Source organism: Nematolebias whitei, chromosome 9 (assembly GCF_014905685.2).
Source record: "Nematolebias whitei isolate Nwh7 chromosome 9, NemWhi1, whole genome shotgun sequence".
In the NCBI taxonomy this organism is placed as follows: domain Eukaryota; kingdom Metazoa; phylum Chordata; class Actinopteri; order Cyprinodontiformes; family Rivulidae; genus Nematolebias; species Nematolebias whitei.
Window position 1 is genome coordinate 43,949,672 of NC_056506.1, and position 15,519 is coordinate 43,965,190.

The 15,519-nt window shown below is 37.9% G+C and overlaps 2 protein-coding genes across 2 annotated transcripts in view; one reads left to right on the forward strand and one right to left on the reverse strand.

Moving 5' to 3' along the window:
• The window catches only part of ak5 (adenylate kinase 5), a 101,171-nt gene extending 92,914 nt beyond the window's left edge, over positions 1 to 8,257 (reverse strand). The window contains exons 1-3 of the mRNA XM_037681882.1: positions 8,014 to 8,257; positions 5,643 to 5,829; positions 2,651 to 2,818 (exon numbers count right to left, since the gene is read on the reverse strand). Coding sequence (XP_037537810.1) covers positions 2,651 to 2,818; positions 5,643 to 5,829; positions 8,014 to 8,073 — 415 coding nt within the window. The 5' untranslated portion in view covers positions 8,074 to 8,257. The remainder of the gene's footprint in view (positions 1 to 2,650; positions 2,819 to 5,642; positions 5,830 to 8,013) is intronic.
• Positions 8,258 to 10,932: 2,675 nt separating this feature from the next.
• The window catches only part of pigk (phosphatidylinositol glycan anchor biosynthesis, class K), a 38,565-nt gene continuing 33,978 nt past the window's right edge, over positions 10,933 to 15,519 (forward strand). The window contains exons 1-6 of the mRNA XM_037681883.1: positions 10,933 to 10,998; positions 11,201 to 11,254; positions 11,344 to 11,435; positions 12,412 to 12,547; positions 13,861 to 13,972; positions 14,992 to 15,088. Of these exons, the coding sequence (XP_037537811.1) occupies positions 10,933 to 10,998; positions 11,201 to 11,254; positions 11,344 to 11,435; positions 12,412 to 12,547; positions 13,861 to 13,972; positions 14,992 to 15,088 (557 nt within the window). The remainder of the gene's footprint in view (positions 10,999 to 11,200; positions 11,255 to 11,343; positions 11,436 to 12,411; positions 12,548 to 13,860; positions 13,973 to 14,991; positions 15,089 to 15,519) is intronic.

Consider the following 15,519-nt stretch of genomic DNA (forward strand, 5'->3'; position numbering starts at 1 on the left):
GCAGACTCAGGATTCTTCCAAGAGTCTATCAGGCATTGCAGGACCTGAAAATGAAACTATTGTTGGCAGAAGAGAAAGGAGGAAAGGCTGTGGTGTCCACACCTGTCACATCTAATATCTGCCTGTACCTGCCTGTACAACATGAAGGCAAAATGGAAAATTATTTATTGTAAAGTCTGGCAGATTATACCAGAACCCATTTGTCAAATAGCAAATATTTTATTTGAAATATTTATACTGTAATGGAAATACTGCTGTTAAGAAAATCAGAGGGATAAAAGTAAATGGTAAATGGATATAAGCACCTTTCTACCTTATCAAGATACTCAAAGCTCTTTACACTACAATCTGTGCCTCATTTACCATTCATAGATCTCTACACAGATAATTGAACAAATCATTCTAATGAGACTAATCAGAGCTTTATCACATTCATACACTGATGGGACACACATCAGAGGTAATGAGGGGTTCAGTGTCTTGCCCAGGGACAGCTTGGCATGTGACAGCTGTTGGATTCAAACCCCCAACTCTTGCATTGGAGGACGACTGCTCACTCAGCCACAGGTGCCGATAAAATATGATGAATTTTGTAACCCTTGACCTCTCAACATCTTCCCAAGAGCACGTAACGTCTTCGATGGTCTGTGTCTGCAAACCTGACAGACGAAACACTCCCTGTGATCGTCCACAGAGATGACAGCCGGTGCCATCCTGCTTTCCCTCTTCAAAACCAGGGCACAATGTGCTCACAAAAGAAGCAACAGGCACTGGCTTTGTGCTGCGAGGACAAACATCTATCAGCCACTCCACAGCAAGTCTGAAAATCCCACTGAAAGCAAAACGATGAAAAAAAAAAACCTCTAAAGGATCCAAAAGGGGATAAAATCACTTTCTCGCTTGTTTGTTGACCTTCATGCTCTATTTTAAAGTCATTCTTTAACTGTGTAACTTGATTTATTAAATCAGTTGTGAGGTCCGTGCACATGTCTGATACCGTGTAGAACAAGCCACTAGATCCAGCCTATGGGGTGCCATTTGTAAAGTTACACAGTCAAAAATTAACAGCAGTATTTTAGTTTATTAAGCTTTTCATAAGAAAAAAAATTTTTTTTCAAAGCCATATTTTCACCATGTTATTCCTAACTTTATAAATGTCATAGTTCCAAACTAAATACTTAATTTACAAACTAAATAGTTAGTTTACAAACTAAATACTTAACTTGCAAGTTAAATATTTAGTTAGATGAATATATATAAATATATATATATATATATATATATATATATGTATATATATATATATATTTATATATATATATATATATGTGTGTGTATATGTAAAAAAAATTATATATTAATAAAGTTAGTTAAATATTTAGTTAGCAAGCTAAATATTTATTTTCCAAACTGAACATTTAACTCCCAAATAAATATTTACTTTGATAACTAAATATTTAGCTTGGATCTAAATATTTAACTTGCTAGCTAAATTTTTAGCTTGTTAGCTAAATATTTAACTTGCAATATTTAGCTAATATGCAAATTCCATGCTGAAAAGCGGAAGTGGAATATCAAAATAAAAGCTGAACCTCTATATGTACACCTCTTGCCAAACCGCAAAAAAAAAAAAAAAAGAAGAAGAAGAAGAGTTGCAGCTGGCCAGACTGAATCGCTTCAGTTTTCTCTTATGTACCGTATTTTATCTAAAATACTAAAATATCTAAAAATTTTCTTCTACCTCTGGTGTTTATTGGTGGTTTGGCAAGTGGTGTATAAGTTAGCTAGCAAGCTAAAAACTTAGCTAGCAAGTTAAATATTTAGGTCCGAGCTAAATATTTAGTTAGCAAATTAAATATTTATTTTGGAAATTAAATGTTTAGCTTGGAAAATAAATATTTAGGTCTGAGCTAAATATTTAGTTAGCAAATTAAATATTTATTTTGGAAATTAAATGTTTAGCTTGGAAAATAAATATTTAGGTTCGAGCTAAATATTTAGTTAGCAAATTAAATATTTAGTTTATGAATTAAATGTTTAGCTTAGAAATGAAATGTTTAGTTTGGAAATTTAAATATTTAGCTTGGACAATATATATTTTGTTTGGAAATTAAATGTTTAGTTTTGAAAATAAGCATTTAGCATGGAATAAATTATTTAATTTACACCTAAATATTTAGTTCACTAATATAAATATTTAGCTTGCAAGTTAAATATTTAGTTTGTAAATTAAACATTTAGCTTGGACATAAACATTTACTTTGTAAACTAAATATTTAGCTTGTAAATTAAATATTTAGTTTGGAACAATGACATTTATAAATGTATGACTAGCATGGTGAAAATATGACTTTGTAAAATAAAACCCTATTTTTTTTCTTATGAAAGGTTAAATAAACCAAAAATATTGCTGTTAATTTTTGACTGTGTAACTTTACAAATGGCACCCCATACCAGCCTGCTGATAAAAACAGAAGCACACACATATGCTCTTTGTCACGAGGCGTCTTCCCATCCAGGAAGCAAATTTTTAGATCATCAGCAAAACAAACATTTGGTTTTTTCCCCTTTAACATAAATGAATCGGTTCCTTGTTACTGTCATGCGTACGTGTGGTTTCAGTGTTTGCGTGTGTGAACGGGTCTTTTACCGATGACGAGGATGACTTTGGGTCGTGGTCTGGACGGATCAAACACCTCGTACTCCTCTATGAGCTCGGCCGTCTCCGATAGGTCCGAGTCGCTCTCGATGGAGAACTGGTTGATGGGGGGGAGGCGGTCATAGCGTCTGTAGGGAAAGTTGGGGCTGTCGGGCAGCACTGACGCACAAACAGAAACACAAACAGGGTTAGAAACGAGCGGAAGTCGTTGATGAACGAGGGACTACTTTTTGGTTTTTGTCAGACGCAGGTGTCTTGTAATTGCAGAAATCATTGGGGGGATCAAAAGCAAAAGTTGAGTAAACTGGAGGTTAAAGCACAAGAGCGATGAATTCAAACAGAGCTGCTGCATTTAGGTTGCTAATTATCTTTCTGTCTAGAGTGATTAAAGCATTGATTATAAAGCTTTCACAACATTAACACAGTTACAAGAGATAGAAATCATTGCTGCAAGCCACTCCAGAGGAAACGAGAGCTGCTGCGACTCACTTTTAAAGCCGAAGCAATTTCTTCAGAAAGACGGCTCTGATCCTAAAGTTGCAATGATGACAGTAATGAAGAAAAGAAATGCAATTTTGTGCAAAATGTTCATCAAAGCATACTGAAAGTATGTGCTGTAACTGTTTTTATACACATACATCAAACATGTAGGGAAGTATAGTGAGCAGAGTGCCATTTCATTGGGTTGTGCATCAGCCAGAAGCTACATTTATTAATAATTCTCATCAACATACATTTTCCAGTATCTCAAAAATGAGGATTCAGACATTTTTATCATGCTAGAACATGCAAAGGCAGAAAAATACACATTTCTGGGAACAGACTTCCTGTGGAAATAACCTACATCTATTCATGACTGCTTCTTTTTTATCCGTACGACCTTCTGTGCAGCTTTATGGTGTGAGCGTAGGTAAATTTGTACTCGCTCACGCGCTCGTACGGGAAGTTACTGCCGTCATTATTTAAATGCATCCCAAACAAAAAGTTGAAGCCTTTCATTCACGCACAAGCTCAATGTGAGAAAACAAACGTCACTATAGTGCTGCTGGTGAGGCCGGAGTGGACTTTGCTTTGCAAATTCCAACAGTGTTTTGCATCCGTGGGATTTATTGCATGTGTTGGTTCTGCAGGGAACCACAGCTGGAATCAATAACTGATGGATGACAATAAATTCATATTCACCGTCGTCTCCTGGAACTGCTTGGTGAACGAAGCCCATTTGTCTTAACCGCTGTTATCTGTGCTGCTTTTTAAATGATTTATTATCACTCTCCTCTGAAGTGAAGAGGTGGAGGATACTGTTTTTGATGTGTCTGTGTGAGTTGGTGAATTTAAAAAATGGCAAAAATCGTTCTAACTCTGGGGATTATACAGATACTTTAAGTGCTTATAGATTGCAGAACAGCTTTGTTTTGAATCTTGCCATTGATTATTTGGAGTCAAACCTGTTTGTCTGTTAGCAAAATATCTCTCAAAACACGAGACGGATTTTATTGAAACTTTCAGAAAGTAATTATTAGATGCAAATCTAAAAGCGATAAACATTTGGAGCCAACCCAATTAAAGATGGTTGTCACAGCTCATCAAATTCAGCCAATAAAAAGAATAGTTGTAGCTCAGACAAATTTTTAAAAATTGAGCTAAAATTTGATGTGGTAGTAGCTGAGAGCCATTTGCAACATATTCTGATTGTGGCATCTTGTGATATTATATGTAGGCCTGTCACGATAACAAATGTTGCTGGGCGATTAATTGTCTCAGAAATTATTGGGATAAACGATAATATTGTTTGAAATATGACAATAATTAGTAATTACTGTCAAACTTAAGAAGAAACGTTGGTTAATTTTTGTGTGTAGTAACTTTTTGACCACTGGCAGTATAAGATTGTTTGAACCGAAGGATGAATAGTGAGGGAGCGAGCAGCGTGTCTCGTTAAGAAAACTGGGAGGGAGGTCCCTTGACGTGACATGGGCTGTCTCTCCTTTTTTTTTTTTTTTTTTAAATGGCCGACGCTCGGTGTGGTTTGAGCTCTTTAGCATTTTTCACACAAAGCTTTTAATAAAAATAAAAAAATCAGTAAACAAGTTCTCATTTTCTTTTTGCAGAGAAAAACAACTTTTTACACAAAGGCACGGGTTTCAACTGTGAATTTTGGATCTTTGACAAGACGGAGATTTTTTCCAGAGGTCGGCCTGTTAGCTCATAGCTTAGCTTCTCAGCTTTACCTTTTAACAATCCAAAAACGCGCTCTTGGGCGGTTAAAATGAATTTTAAAGAGAAAGGGAGGGGTCAGAAAGGGAGGGGTCAGAAAGGGAGGGGTCAGAAAGGGAGGGGTCAGTGAAGAGCACCGGCGTTGAGCCTTTTGTCATCAGTAGAAAGAGAGACACGAAGAAACGATAAAACCGCATCACGACAGGTCTAGTTGTATGATAACATCAGAATGTCATGTTTAAGGTTGGAAAACGGCTACAACGTTGTCATTTCTCAGTAAAATGATCTTAGTTTAAAACTGTGGCATGAAAGGCGGTGGGCGACGTCCTCCGTTCGTTTTCAACAGGAAGCAGGTTTCGTGTAAATAAAAGCCTCAAATTGTTGTGGAAGCTCAGGTCTCACTTTAAACACGTTCCAGGAGCGAGAGCGGTGACGCACTCGGCTACGCGTCGCATTAGAGCTGCAAAATGCATCTTGTCTCATTATACCCTACAAGTATTTTTCCTTCCGGTACTTCAAAGAGAAACAACAAAGCTTCAACAGTTCATCTTCAGAAAGGCTCCTTAAGGCTCGCTGCAGACGTCAACACCATCCTCCCTGTTCTAAGACGATGCTGCTTTGGTTTGCAGGACGAAGGATGTGATGGGTTTCTACATTTTTAAGCAATATTGTATATGTGCAGTATATACGGCAAATTTATATTTGTTTATCTGCAAATCTTTGACCTAACTCTTTATTTGAGCTCTGATGTGTTCGGCTGCATCCTCACCGTTTCTGAAGAGGGACCTGCGTGACTGGCCTCCATTGAGGGGGGGCAGAGACTTCTTCTCCTGGCCCACAAACGTATCCCACCGCACTTTGTCCGTCCCTCCGAGCTCCCTGACTTTCTTCAGACAGCCTTCCAGGTACTCGATGGGATCATCGGGTCGGTAGTACATCAGACCGGTCAGCAGGCTCTGAAGGGACACGGGAGGAGTGAGGGAGGAGGTTCTGCATCTCTGTTCAGCTCCTCTGTGGAGCAGCTGCTCAAACTAATGAGGTGAAGATGTGGAAGCTTGTTGCTTTGGGCCCAACACGGGAACCAATCGTCTAATGTTGTCAGAGACGCATGAAATTGGACTCTGTGCAAACAAATTAGAACTGATGACCCCTCATGCTGTTAGAGTCGCAAAGGAAAACCTGCAGCCTGATAAACTTCAACTCCAGGGTGAACTTTGCCCGACCCTTCCTAAAAGTTTCAAAACAGTCCGTTCTTCTGGGACTTCCTTCCTTCACCCAACGCCCAGCAACCCGAACACACTGTACAAAGCACCTGAAAACAACCGGGCGCATTTATGGAAACACTCTTATTAATGAGCAGCAACTGTTGGCAGGAAACGGATCTGTAGAGTTTAAACTAGAACAAAAACTGTTTGCTGCAAAACTGTAGTGAGAATGATGAGAGCTGAACGCCGGCTGAAGCTTGCTGCAGCTAAAACATGCATGTTGGGCCGATTGTATCTAGAAATTGTCCCTAGGTGTGAGTGAGAGACTGAATGATTTTGGTTTTTTTGGTCTCATTTCTCTCTTTTTGTCCTGTGAAGGACTGGAGACCTGTCCAGGGTGTTCCCCGCCGCTCTCACAGTGACTGCTGGATATGGGCACCAGTGACACTTGTGACTTGGAAAGGAAGAAGCGAGAAAAGATGATGGATGGATGCATGGATGGATGGATGGATGGATGGATGGATGGATGGATGGATGGATGGATGGATGGATGGATGGATGGATGGATGGATGGATGGATGGATGGATGATTAGGCTGAAATTGAGTTTTTCAAGCTATAAGAAATAAAACATTAGCTAAAAAGGTAAAAAAGGAAAATACTCACTAAAAGCTAAAAGTAAATATCTAGCTAAAAAGCTAAAAGTAGCAGAGTGGTAACAAAGCACTAGCTAAGTAGCAAAATGTTAGCTAAAAGGTAAAAAAAGAAAAATGCTCACTAAAAAGTAAAAGTAACAGGGCAAAACACTAGCTAGAAGATAAAAGTAGCAAAAGATGCAAAACACTATGTAAAGCTAAAAGTACAAAATGCTAGTTAAAAGATATATTTAACAAATCACTAACTAAAAGTAGCAAAACAGTAAACGCCAAGTTAATCTTGTGCTACAAGAAACTGGCTAAAAGCAACAATAAAAAAAAGCAAAAACCAAATACAATAAACTGTCATCTAAAAGCTATATTGCAGAAAGCTAGCTAAAGGATAACAGTAGCAAAAGACTAGCTAATAAACTAAACAAGTGCAACAGCTAGAAGGTAGAATGGTAGCTAAGTGTAGCAAAATACAAGCTGAAAGTAGCAAAAGGCTACATGCTAAAAATAGCCTATGTTGCGGAAGGAATTAAAGATCTCAGTGGGATTTTATGGAACAATGTTTGAAGTAAAGTTAAATGTGATAAAAAGTTCACAAGTTTAAAAAACTTAATTCATAGCAGCCATCTGCCAAATGAGCTGAATGTTGATTTATGAATAGTAAAAATAAAATGGCACAAAGTATACAGAAGTAGTTATAGGTTAGTCAGCTAAAATCAAATCTTGTTTATGACAACAGGCAGCATAAACACAAACAAACAAATGAGTAAAACATCAGGAGACCATGTAAACAAAACAACAACCGAACAAACATGACGAAACGTGGACAATAAACGACCATAATAACAACCACTGTGAAACGTTTTTAACTAAAAACTTTCTCCCATTCATTATTCCATTTATATCTTATTACATCCATGTCAGACAACTTTTAACAAGTGTTGCATGAGTGAAAAGAAGTGATCTGAATGTAACTGGAGTCATCTTATAATGTCCTGAGATGGTTGTTGTTGGGGATTAAAAACAACTCAAATGAACCACAGCACGTCTTGGCTCAAAATCTATTTACTAGTTGTCACTCAGTTTATTTTGAGAAACGATTTGATTTGGAAACTGGTGCGTGTGATCATAAAATAAAGCAGCAATTAAAACCCTCTTCTTGTTATTGAAGTACTGTGATGATGAGACACCTGCCTCCTGTTTGTCATCTTTCCTCCGACCCTGTGCAGCATCCAACACGCATCCAGCAGTTGTTGCGTCAAGGCCAACATGTGACCGTCATGTCTCACCTCGAACAGCTGAGGGATCTCCCGCCGCGCCAGATACTCCTTGGCGTCGCTCGTGTTCATCTCCGGCGCGTTTCCTCCCAAACACAACTTGTCCAAAGCCTTCTTGTCTCTATGTGTCCTCAGATGTCTCAGTGCCGCGAGGAAAGCTGTGTTTCATCTGACGGATCTTCTATCCGCGCATGTTTCCTCTCCTGCGCGCGCGGACTTCACTGTTGGATTCCTGCAGGCGATTCCACCCTCCTCCTCCTCCTCCTCCTCTTCCTCCTCCTCAGTGAAGATGCGTGGCTCGGCAGTTTTCCCTCCCGCAGAAGCACGCAACAATGCGCGCGCGTGTGTGTTGAAAGTGGCTGCGCGTGTGCCAAAAAGCGCACGCCCCGCCTCCACGTGGCGGTCACTGTTGGCCCTGAATTTGTTTACAGAGTCCATGTGTAATGGAGTGTTTTTACTTTACTCCTCTTGTATCTCTTAAAATGCAAACAATAAACTGACAGAAAATTAGTCTGTTTTATTGTTTTTATGACCTTTTTTTTCTGAAAACCAAGCTCTAAACTACTTTGTACATCATTCAAGCTCAGATCACCTGAACTTAATTGACCTTGATTATATTTAAAACAAAACACTTCATACTGGAGCATTCACAGATGTAAAGCATTAGCATTAACTTTTGTAGACTCTGACTGCAAAATATCTCTGGAACCAACATGTGGCATGGAGGCTGCACAGCTGCAGAAAGAAAAGCTTTGCAGAGAGTGGTGAAGGCTGCACAGAAGATGTTGGAGTCGGTCTCCCCACCATCACAGACATCTACACCTCCAGATGCAGGAAGAGGGCCACCTGCCCAGGTTAGGTGTAAAACACGCATGCTCACCGTGGACGGCCGCCAGGAGTGAACACATGTGGAGACAGCTGGGGCTAATGAATATGGGGAGCAGGTGTGAATGATTAGCATGGTAGGGATGGCTGAGGGGAAGTGGCTGACGACATAAGGAGACGCTGGGAAACTAAAGGCAAAGAATCGCAACGAACAAGAAAACACGAGGAACAACATGACCAAACAAGCCAAACCCCACAGATTATGACAACAACTCTCATTTCTCTTCATAACTTAGACTAAAACTCTGACAAGGAAGGCGGCGGGTGACATGCAGTCCTTCAAGGAATGCTAAAACTTTAGTTATAACTCCTCGTTACTGTCACGTTGGCTTTTGTTTCAGGCTCATCAGGAGGCTGGCGCAAAAAGCTTTGATTCTTAAATCAAATGGGCAGCTGAATTGCTCATCCATCCATCCATCCATCCAACCATTCATCCATTATCTTTACCACATCTCCCTTTTCCTGGTCACAGGGGTCACTGAGCGAGAGGCGGGGTACAAAGGACAGGTCACAAGTTCATCACAGGGCTGAGTTTCTTATTAATCATTTAAAGTCCACGATGACTGAGATTCATTCAGATATAGAGAATGATGGTCGTTGCATCGCATGTTTAAATAGCGTTGCTCACCACGAACAGTTATAAATTGATTATATTTATCCAGTTAGGTGTAGATCTTTTCTTTTCTTAATTTTTTTTTCTTGCGATGCCCTTCACAGACTTCCTGGTCCTGTGATGAGGTCTGCAGAGGCAGAGAGAGGGTTGCAGCAGGTCAAAGAGCAACAGAGATTAAAATGGCCTGTCATGAACTAAAGACTCCCACAGGAGTCAAAGCTAAATGTTGATGATGCTTTTCAAACCAGCCCTTTGCTGTCAATCTTGGAATTACATTAAGAATTTCTTAATGCTTCTCCTTTAGAGCCACTTTGAGAGATTTCAACATTAATATATTTTTTTATCTTTGCGTCCTGCCTTTTTTAATAACAGACGTTCTCACCAACTTAACAGAGAAAATCTGAACAAAAAGCTGTCTGCATCCCTTGCTGCCAAATTTACACTTGAAATTTCTCATCAGGGTGTCTGCTATGATTGACTCTATGATAATTATCTAATAAACCTGCAGTCAGCTGTGAATTATACAAGCACTTCGTAAGGAAGAATTAATTGTCACAAGATAAAAACAGAACAATTCAGAAAAGCATTAATATTTATCTGATTGTTGCAATCCAGTAAGATATTAATTAATAGTAGATGAAAATCTACCACAAAACAGACCCCCCCTCCTTATTTTTTGCAGTTTGTTTTTATATTATCAATGACATGAATAACAGCTAGATAACAGCAAAACATCTGTTGTCGCTGACATAACAAGACACAATCAAAACTGTTCTACAAATCCTTAAAAATCGTCTTTGATCAGTGCGTCTACAAAGTTAAGTTGCACTATATCTGACATTTTATTTATCTTTACTTTGGACTTTAATATTATTTTTTTCCATCACTGAGTGAATTCTGTATGTGTTCATCCACTGATAAGTCATGTATAAGTATGCACAATACCTTTTATAATACATAAATTATTAGCTCAGAGTAAAAGCATCTGATTTAAATGAAAGCACATAAAGACATACAGACATAACAATGCAATTTTTTCAACCTTTCATTCATTTAATTGTTAATTTTTACTAAATTATTTTATAGTACATTAGTTTTCACTTTTACTGATCAGTTTAAACTTTATGCAGTAATGTTTATGCTTTTTCCACTACAAGTCAGTTGCAGCTTTTACTGCACTGTTGAACAAGATAAACTGAAAATGCTCAAAAGATTTCATTTAAATTTCGGACACTAATATAAATTATCTAATTGTATATTGCTCAGATGCAATATACTATGAAGCAAATAAAAAAAACACATTACATTTATATTCACGTGGGCTCTTATTTCCCAGCCCTCAAAAGCTTTTACGTTGAAATTCCTCCTACCGGAAGTGTTTGTTCGGTGAATTTTTACTTCCTTGTTCCACTCGGAGCTCACAGCGTTGCAACATGAAATTATTGTACTTATTTAGCTTTTTCGCAATATTTTTAGTCGCTGACAGCGTTAACGTTGAGGTGAGTTGCTTGATTTTGTGTCAGTTTTGACTTTTCGAGAGTATTTTTTTATTTTTTTTAAATGAAATGACCTAAAACATCGATTTCCTGTTAGCTTAACGTGCTGTCATTTAGCCTGTTTTGGTGCTAAATCCTGACTTCTAAACTTCAAAATTAGCTGGAAACGCTCATATTTGTATATTTTCTCTGTGTGAATTTTCAGAATAGTGTGGGGCAATTCTTCAGCAGCGGCCATACGAATAACTGGGCTGTACTGGTTAGTATTTTATAAATTATATTTGATGGTTAGCGAGGAAACACTTCCGGTTCCGGTTCTAATTATCTGCTGTTTCTCGTTTAAAATAGGTGTGTACCTCCAGATTCTGGTTCAACTACCGACATGTGGCCAATACTTTGTCTGTGTACAGAAGTGTTAAGAGGCTGGGCATCCCTGACAGGTAAACAAGCTCCCAGAGTCATTATTTGGTATTAATTAGTGATATATTACCATTAATGTAAATGAAGCATCAGTGTTAATCTTTAAATATTAAATCATATTGTCTATAAATGCAAAGGTAAGTCAGCCACCCTTATCCAACATGGATTGTTTTAATAACTATCTGAAAAATATCCAACTTCTTACAATGCCAGAATAAGAATCATAATTTTCTTTTATTTACTTTTCATTTTATATGCTTTTTATGATTGTCTGTGCCTCATCTGTGTTGTCTGAAACGGGTCGCTTGCAAATGCGTCCTCGTAGCTCAATGAGACTAACCTGTTTAAATAAAGGTTGAATGAATGAATAAGAATAAGGGAATAAGTTTGCTTTTGTATGTTTTTTTAAGAAACCAAGTATTACAGCATATTTAAAGATGCTGACTGGGTTTGTGGTAAATTATAGTAGACATATTCTTTTATTTGCTGGAGCTTCTGCAGTCTACGTCATGATTAGTGAGTGAAGCAAAGAGAAACTGACCTATTTGTTTTTTTAATGATTTTTAGTAAATTGTTTGTCTTATCATTAATTTAAACGACCATTTAACACTCATCATGTTTGCCTACACGACGTAAGTACTGAATTTTTCTGACTATAAGGCACACCGGATTAAAAGGTGCAATATCAATGAACGGGTCTCTTTTCATACATAAGGTGCACCGGATTGTAAGGCGCATTAAGAGAAACAAAACGGATAAGTCAAACTTTATTCAACTCATTCACAATAACCACATAAAATCGGTTTGAGGTCAGTAAGCACATTCAGAATTAATACATAAGGCACACCGGATTATAAGGCTCACTGTCTATTTTTGAGAAAATTAAAGGCTTTAAAGTGCGCCTTATAGTCCGAAAAATACGGTATTTCATCTATTTACATATTTTACGTGTGGATAATCTGTTTTTCCCTTATTTTTGCCTTTTTTCTTTTTAAGCCATATAGTTTTGATGCTGGCAGATGACATGGCTTGTAACCACAGAAATCCAAAACCGGCCACAGTGTTCAGCCACAAGAACATGGAGCTTAATGTTTATGGAGATGATGTTGAAGTGGACTACAGAGGGTACGAGGTTAGTTCACACTCCTTTGTAGCCTATAAAATTAAAGAATTAACCACACGAAACTTGTAAAATCTAATGTAACTGTTTTATAAAAGTATTTTGCTTGGTTGTCTTGTCACAAGAGCCATTGGACATTATTTAAAACCCTGTTTTTATGACTTTTAGTAGTTTTATTCGTACTTTCTTTCAGTTGTATGACCAGCCTTCCATGGTCTAATTGTACTTCCTGTAATCCATGGAAGATTTTGTTGGTGGATAATATAAACTTGCAGTTTTGTTGATGGTTTGGGTGTCTTGTCTGTCCACAAGAAAATTCTAAGATGAAGGCAGAGCTTTTTTAGATTGGCTTATTATTTATTAATTAATTTATTAACCTTTATTTAACCAGGCAAATCACTTTGAGAACACAGATCTCTTTTGCAAGGGAGGCCTGAGCCTGAAGGCAGACTAACATGCATGTTTTTGGTCTGTGGGAGGAAACCGGAGTACCCGGAGAAAACCTACGCAAGCATGAGAAGAACATGCAAACTCGACCCAGGTCCAACTGGGGACTGAGCCTAGGACCTTCTTGCTGCGAGGCAACAGTGCTAACCACTGAGTCGTTGTGCTGCCAATTTAAATTTAAGCAATTGTGGGTAACTGTAGCAATTATGATGCCAGGATGTGTAAGAAGGGTTAATGATGATGAGAACACAAGAAAAACATGAATGACTTTTTTTTTTTTTTTCTCACTTGACTAAAATCTACCGGTAGTCTAAACTAAAAACAGCATTACTCTTCCGTTTGTTGGGATTCTGCCCTTATCAGTTTCCTAATTGTAGGTTTTAATTCCGTTTAAACAGGTTTGGTGTTTAGAATATTTTGACAGAAGAACGTGTGTTGTTGGCGTTAACTTGCAGCGAAGCCAAGATTCAACTTGTCTGCTGATTCCTCAGATAGAGAACTTTACTAATTGGCTTTTTTATGTATGTGGATGTTTCTGTAAAGTGCCCTGAGACACCTTTGTTGTGATTTGGTACTATATAAATAAACTGAATTGAATTAAACTTAAGTTTTGCATTTTGACAAGATGCTCTCTGAGGACTTGTTAATTCAGTGACTTTTCTGTGTCGACTTCACTTCAGTGCAGTAGGATGACATTTCCTTCTGACGGGTGTAAAAATGTTTAGTTTTAAAATGATTTGGCCTTCACAACTTGAACTACATTTCACTGATGATGCTCTGTTTTTTTTCACAGTTTGCTAGCAGTTTTATGAATAAGCACATCGTGGTGTGCATAACTTTCAGACTGAGCTGTAAAATCTGCTTTTTGTTTGTTTAAGGTGACCGTGGAGAACTTCCTGAGAGTCTTGACTGGACGGCTTCCTCCCAGTACGCCACGCTCCAAGCGCCTCCTCTCTGATGACCGAAGCAACATCCTTATATACTTGACGGGTACTTAAAGAAAACAAATTTAATTTTATTTGGTAAAATTAGCACAAGATCCTCATGAAAAGTCACATGGAAGTAAAGTCCAACCTTTTCAAACTTTGTCTTACATCTTAATCAGACTTCAGTTTTAGGGTAAGGAGTATCACATGAGAGGGATTCAACAATAAATAGACTCAGAGCTCAAATAATCATAAACCAAAGTGACTGCCTAACAAACTATTTTATTTTTAAGACTTTTATTACCTCGTCTGTGTTACAACAGACAGCTGTCGCTCATTTTTCAGACACCTCATGTGTTGAACTGGGTCAGGTTGTTAAAGCTCTTCAATAAAAACATCAAAACTGAAGTCGAAACTCATTCACCAGGTTAACAAACCATTCGTCTGCACCTCCGACATAATTCTGATGCGTCAATAAAGAGAGACATGTCTGTCCTGTTCTTTTGTCTTGGTTTAAGTTTTTTGAGGCAAACCTTGAGAACTGTTGCTCATGTTTGCTGATGGTTCATTCTATTATAAATGCAAGATCTGACCTTTTTTAACATCTCACTAAAACAAAATTAGTTAATTTTCCTAATTTCAACTGGAAGTATTAGACAAAGGACTATTTGATAATTATTCGCTACATTTTCTTCTTGCATAAACTGTTTATGTGAACTTACTGTCGATGAGGAAACGATCTTTAAAAAAAGACTAATTTTATTTTTCAAGTTTCAGGAAATTGCTGAATGACTTGAAGTTGCCTTGAGCTAAAACTACTTTGAGCTGGAAGTTCTTTTTCTTTTCTGCAAACCTGAACCATTCACTGAATATACAGGTTTTGTGATGCGGGCCACCTTAAACAAAGAGCATCAGTTTATATTTCTAAATAAAACATTTTTAATTGAAGGTAGCAGTTTTTATCTCGTTGTCGTCACATCTGTTCAGCTTTTCTCCGCCTTACAGTTTATTCTGTTGTTTTATATGTTGATTTGCAAAGAGAAATTAATTATTGCCATTATGCGCTGTTATATTACATAACAGGTCACGGTGGGAATGGATTTCTGAAGTTCCAGGACTCGGAGGAGATCAGTAATGTGGAACTGGCTGATGCTTTTGAGCAGATGTGGCAGAAGAGAAGGTAAGGAACCTGGAAGTGATTAAACAGAAACGACACATGCATAGTGACGTCGAATCGTATTATTCTTCTGTTGGAGTTGATCTCACTCGGCCTCTCTCCCCCCGAGGACTCATTAGCTGTGTAGCAGCAGAAACTCCTTTTCTGCAGGAAGTTCTCTGATGTTCTGTTGCGCTAAGCTTCAGTGAACTACATCATACACGGTTTTGCTGGCACTGACTTCTAATTACCATCTATGCAGTTTGCAAGTGTTGGCACATTTATTTATGCGGTAATTTTGGTGTTTTTAGTGATTCTGTAAAACACAAGTTACCTTAAAGGGACATTTCTGTTAAATGTGCCCATTTCACAACTACAGATCTCCATTGTCATCACTTTCATTGTTGAATCGTAAAAACAATCGACACTTGTAACAATACACCCCTTAGGGTTTA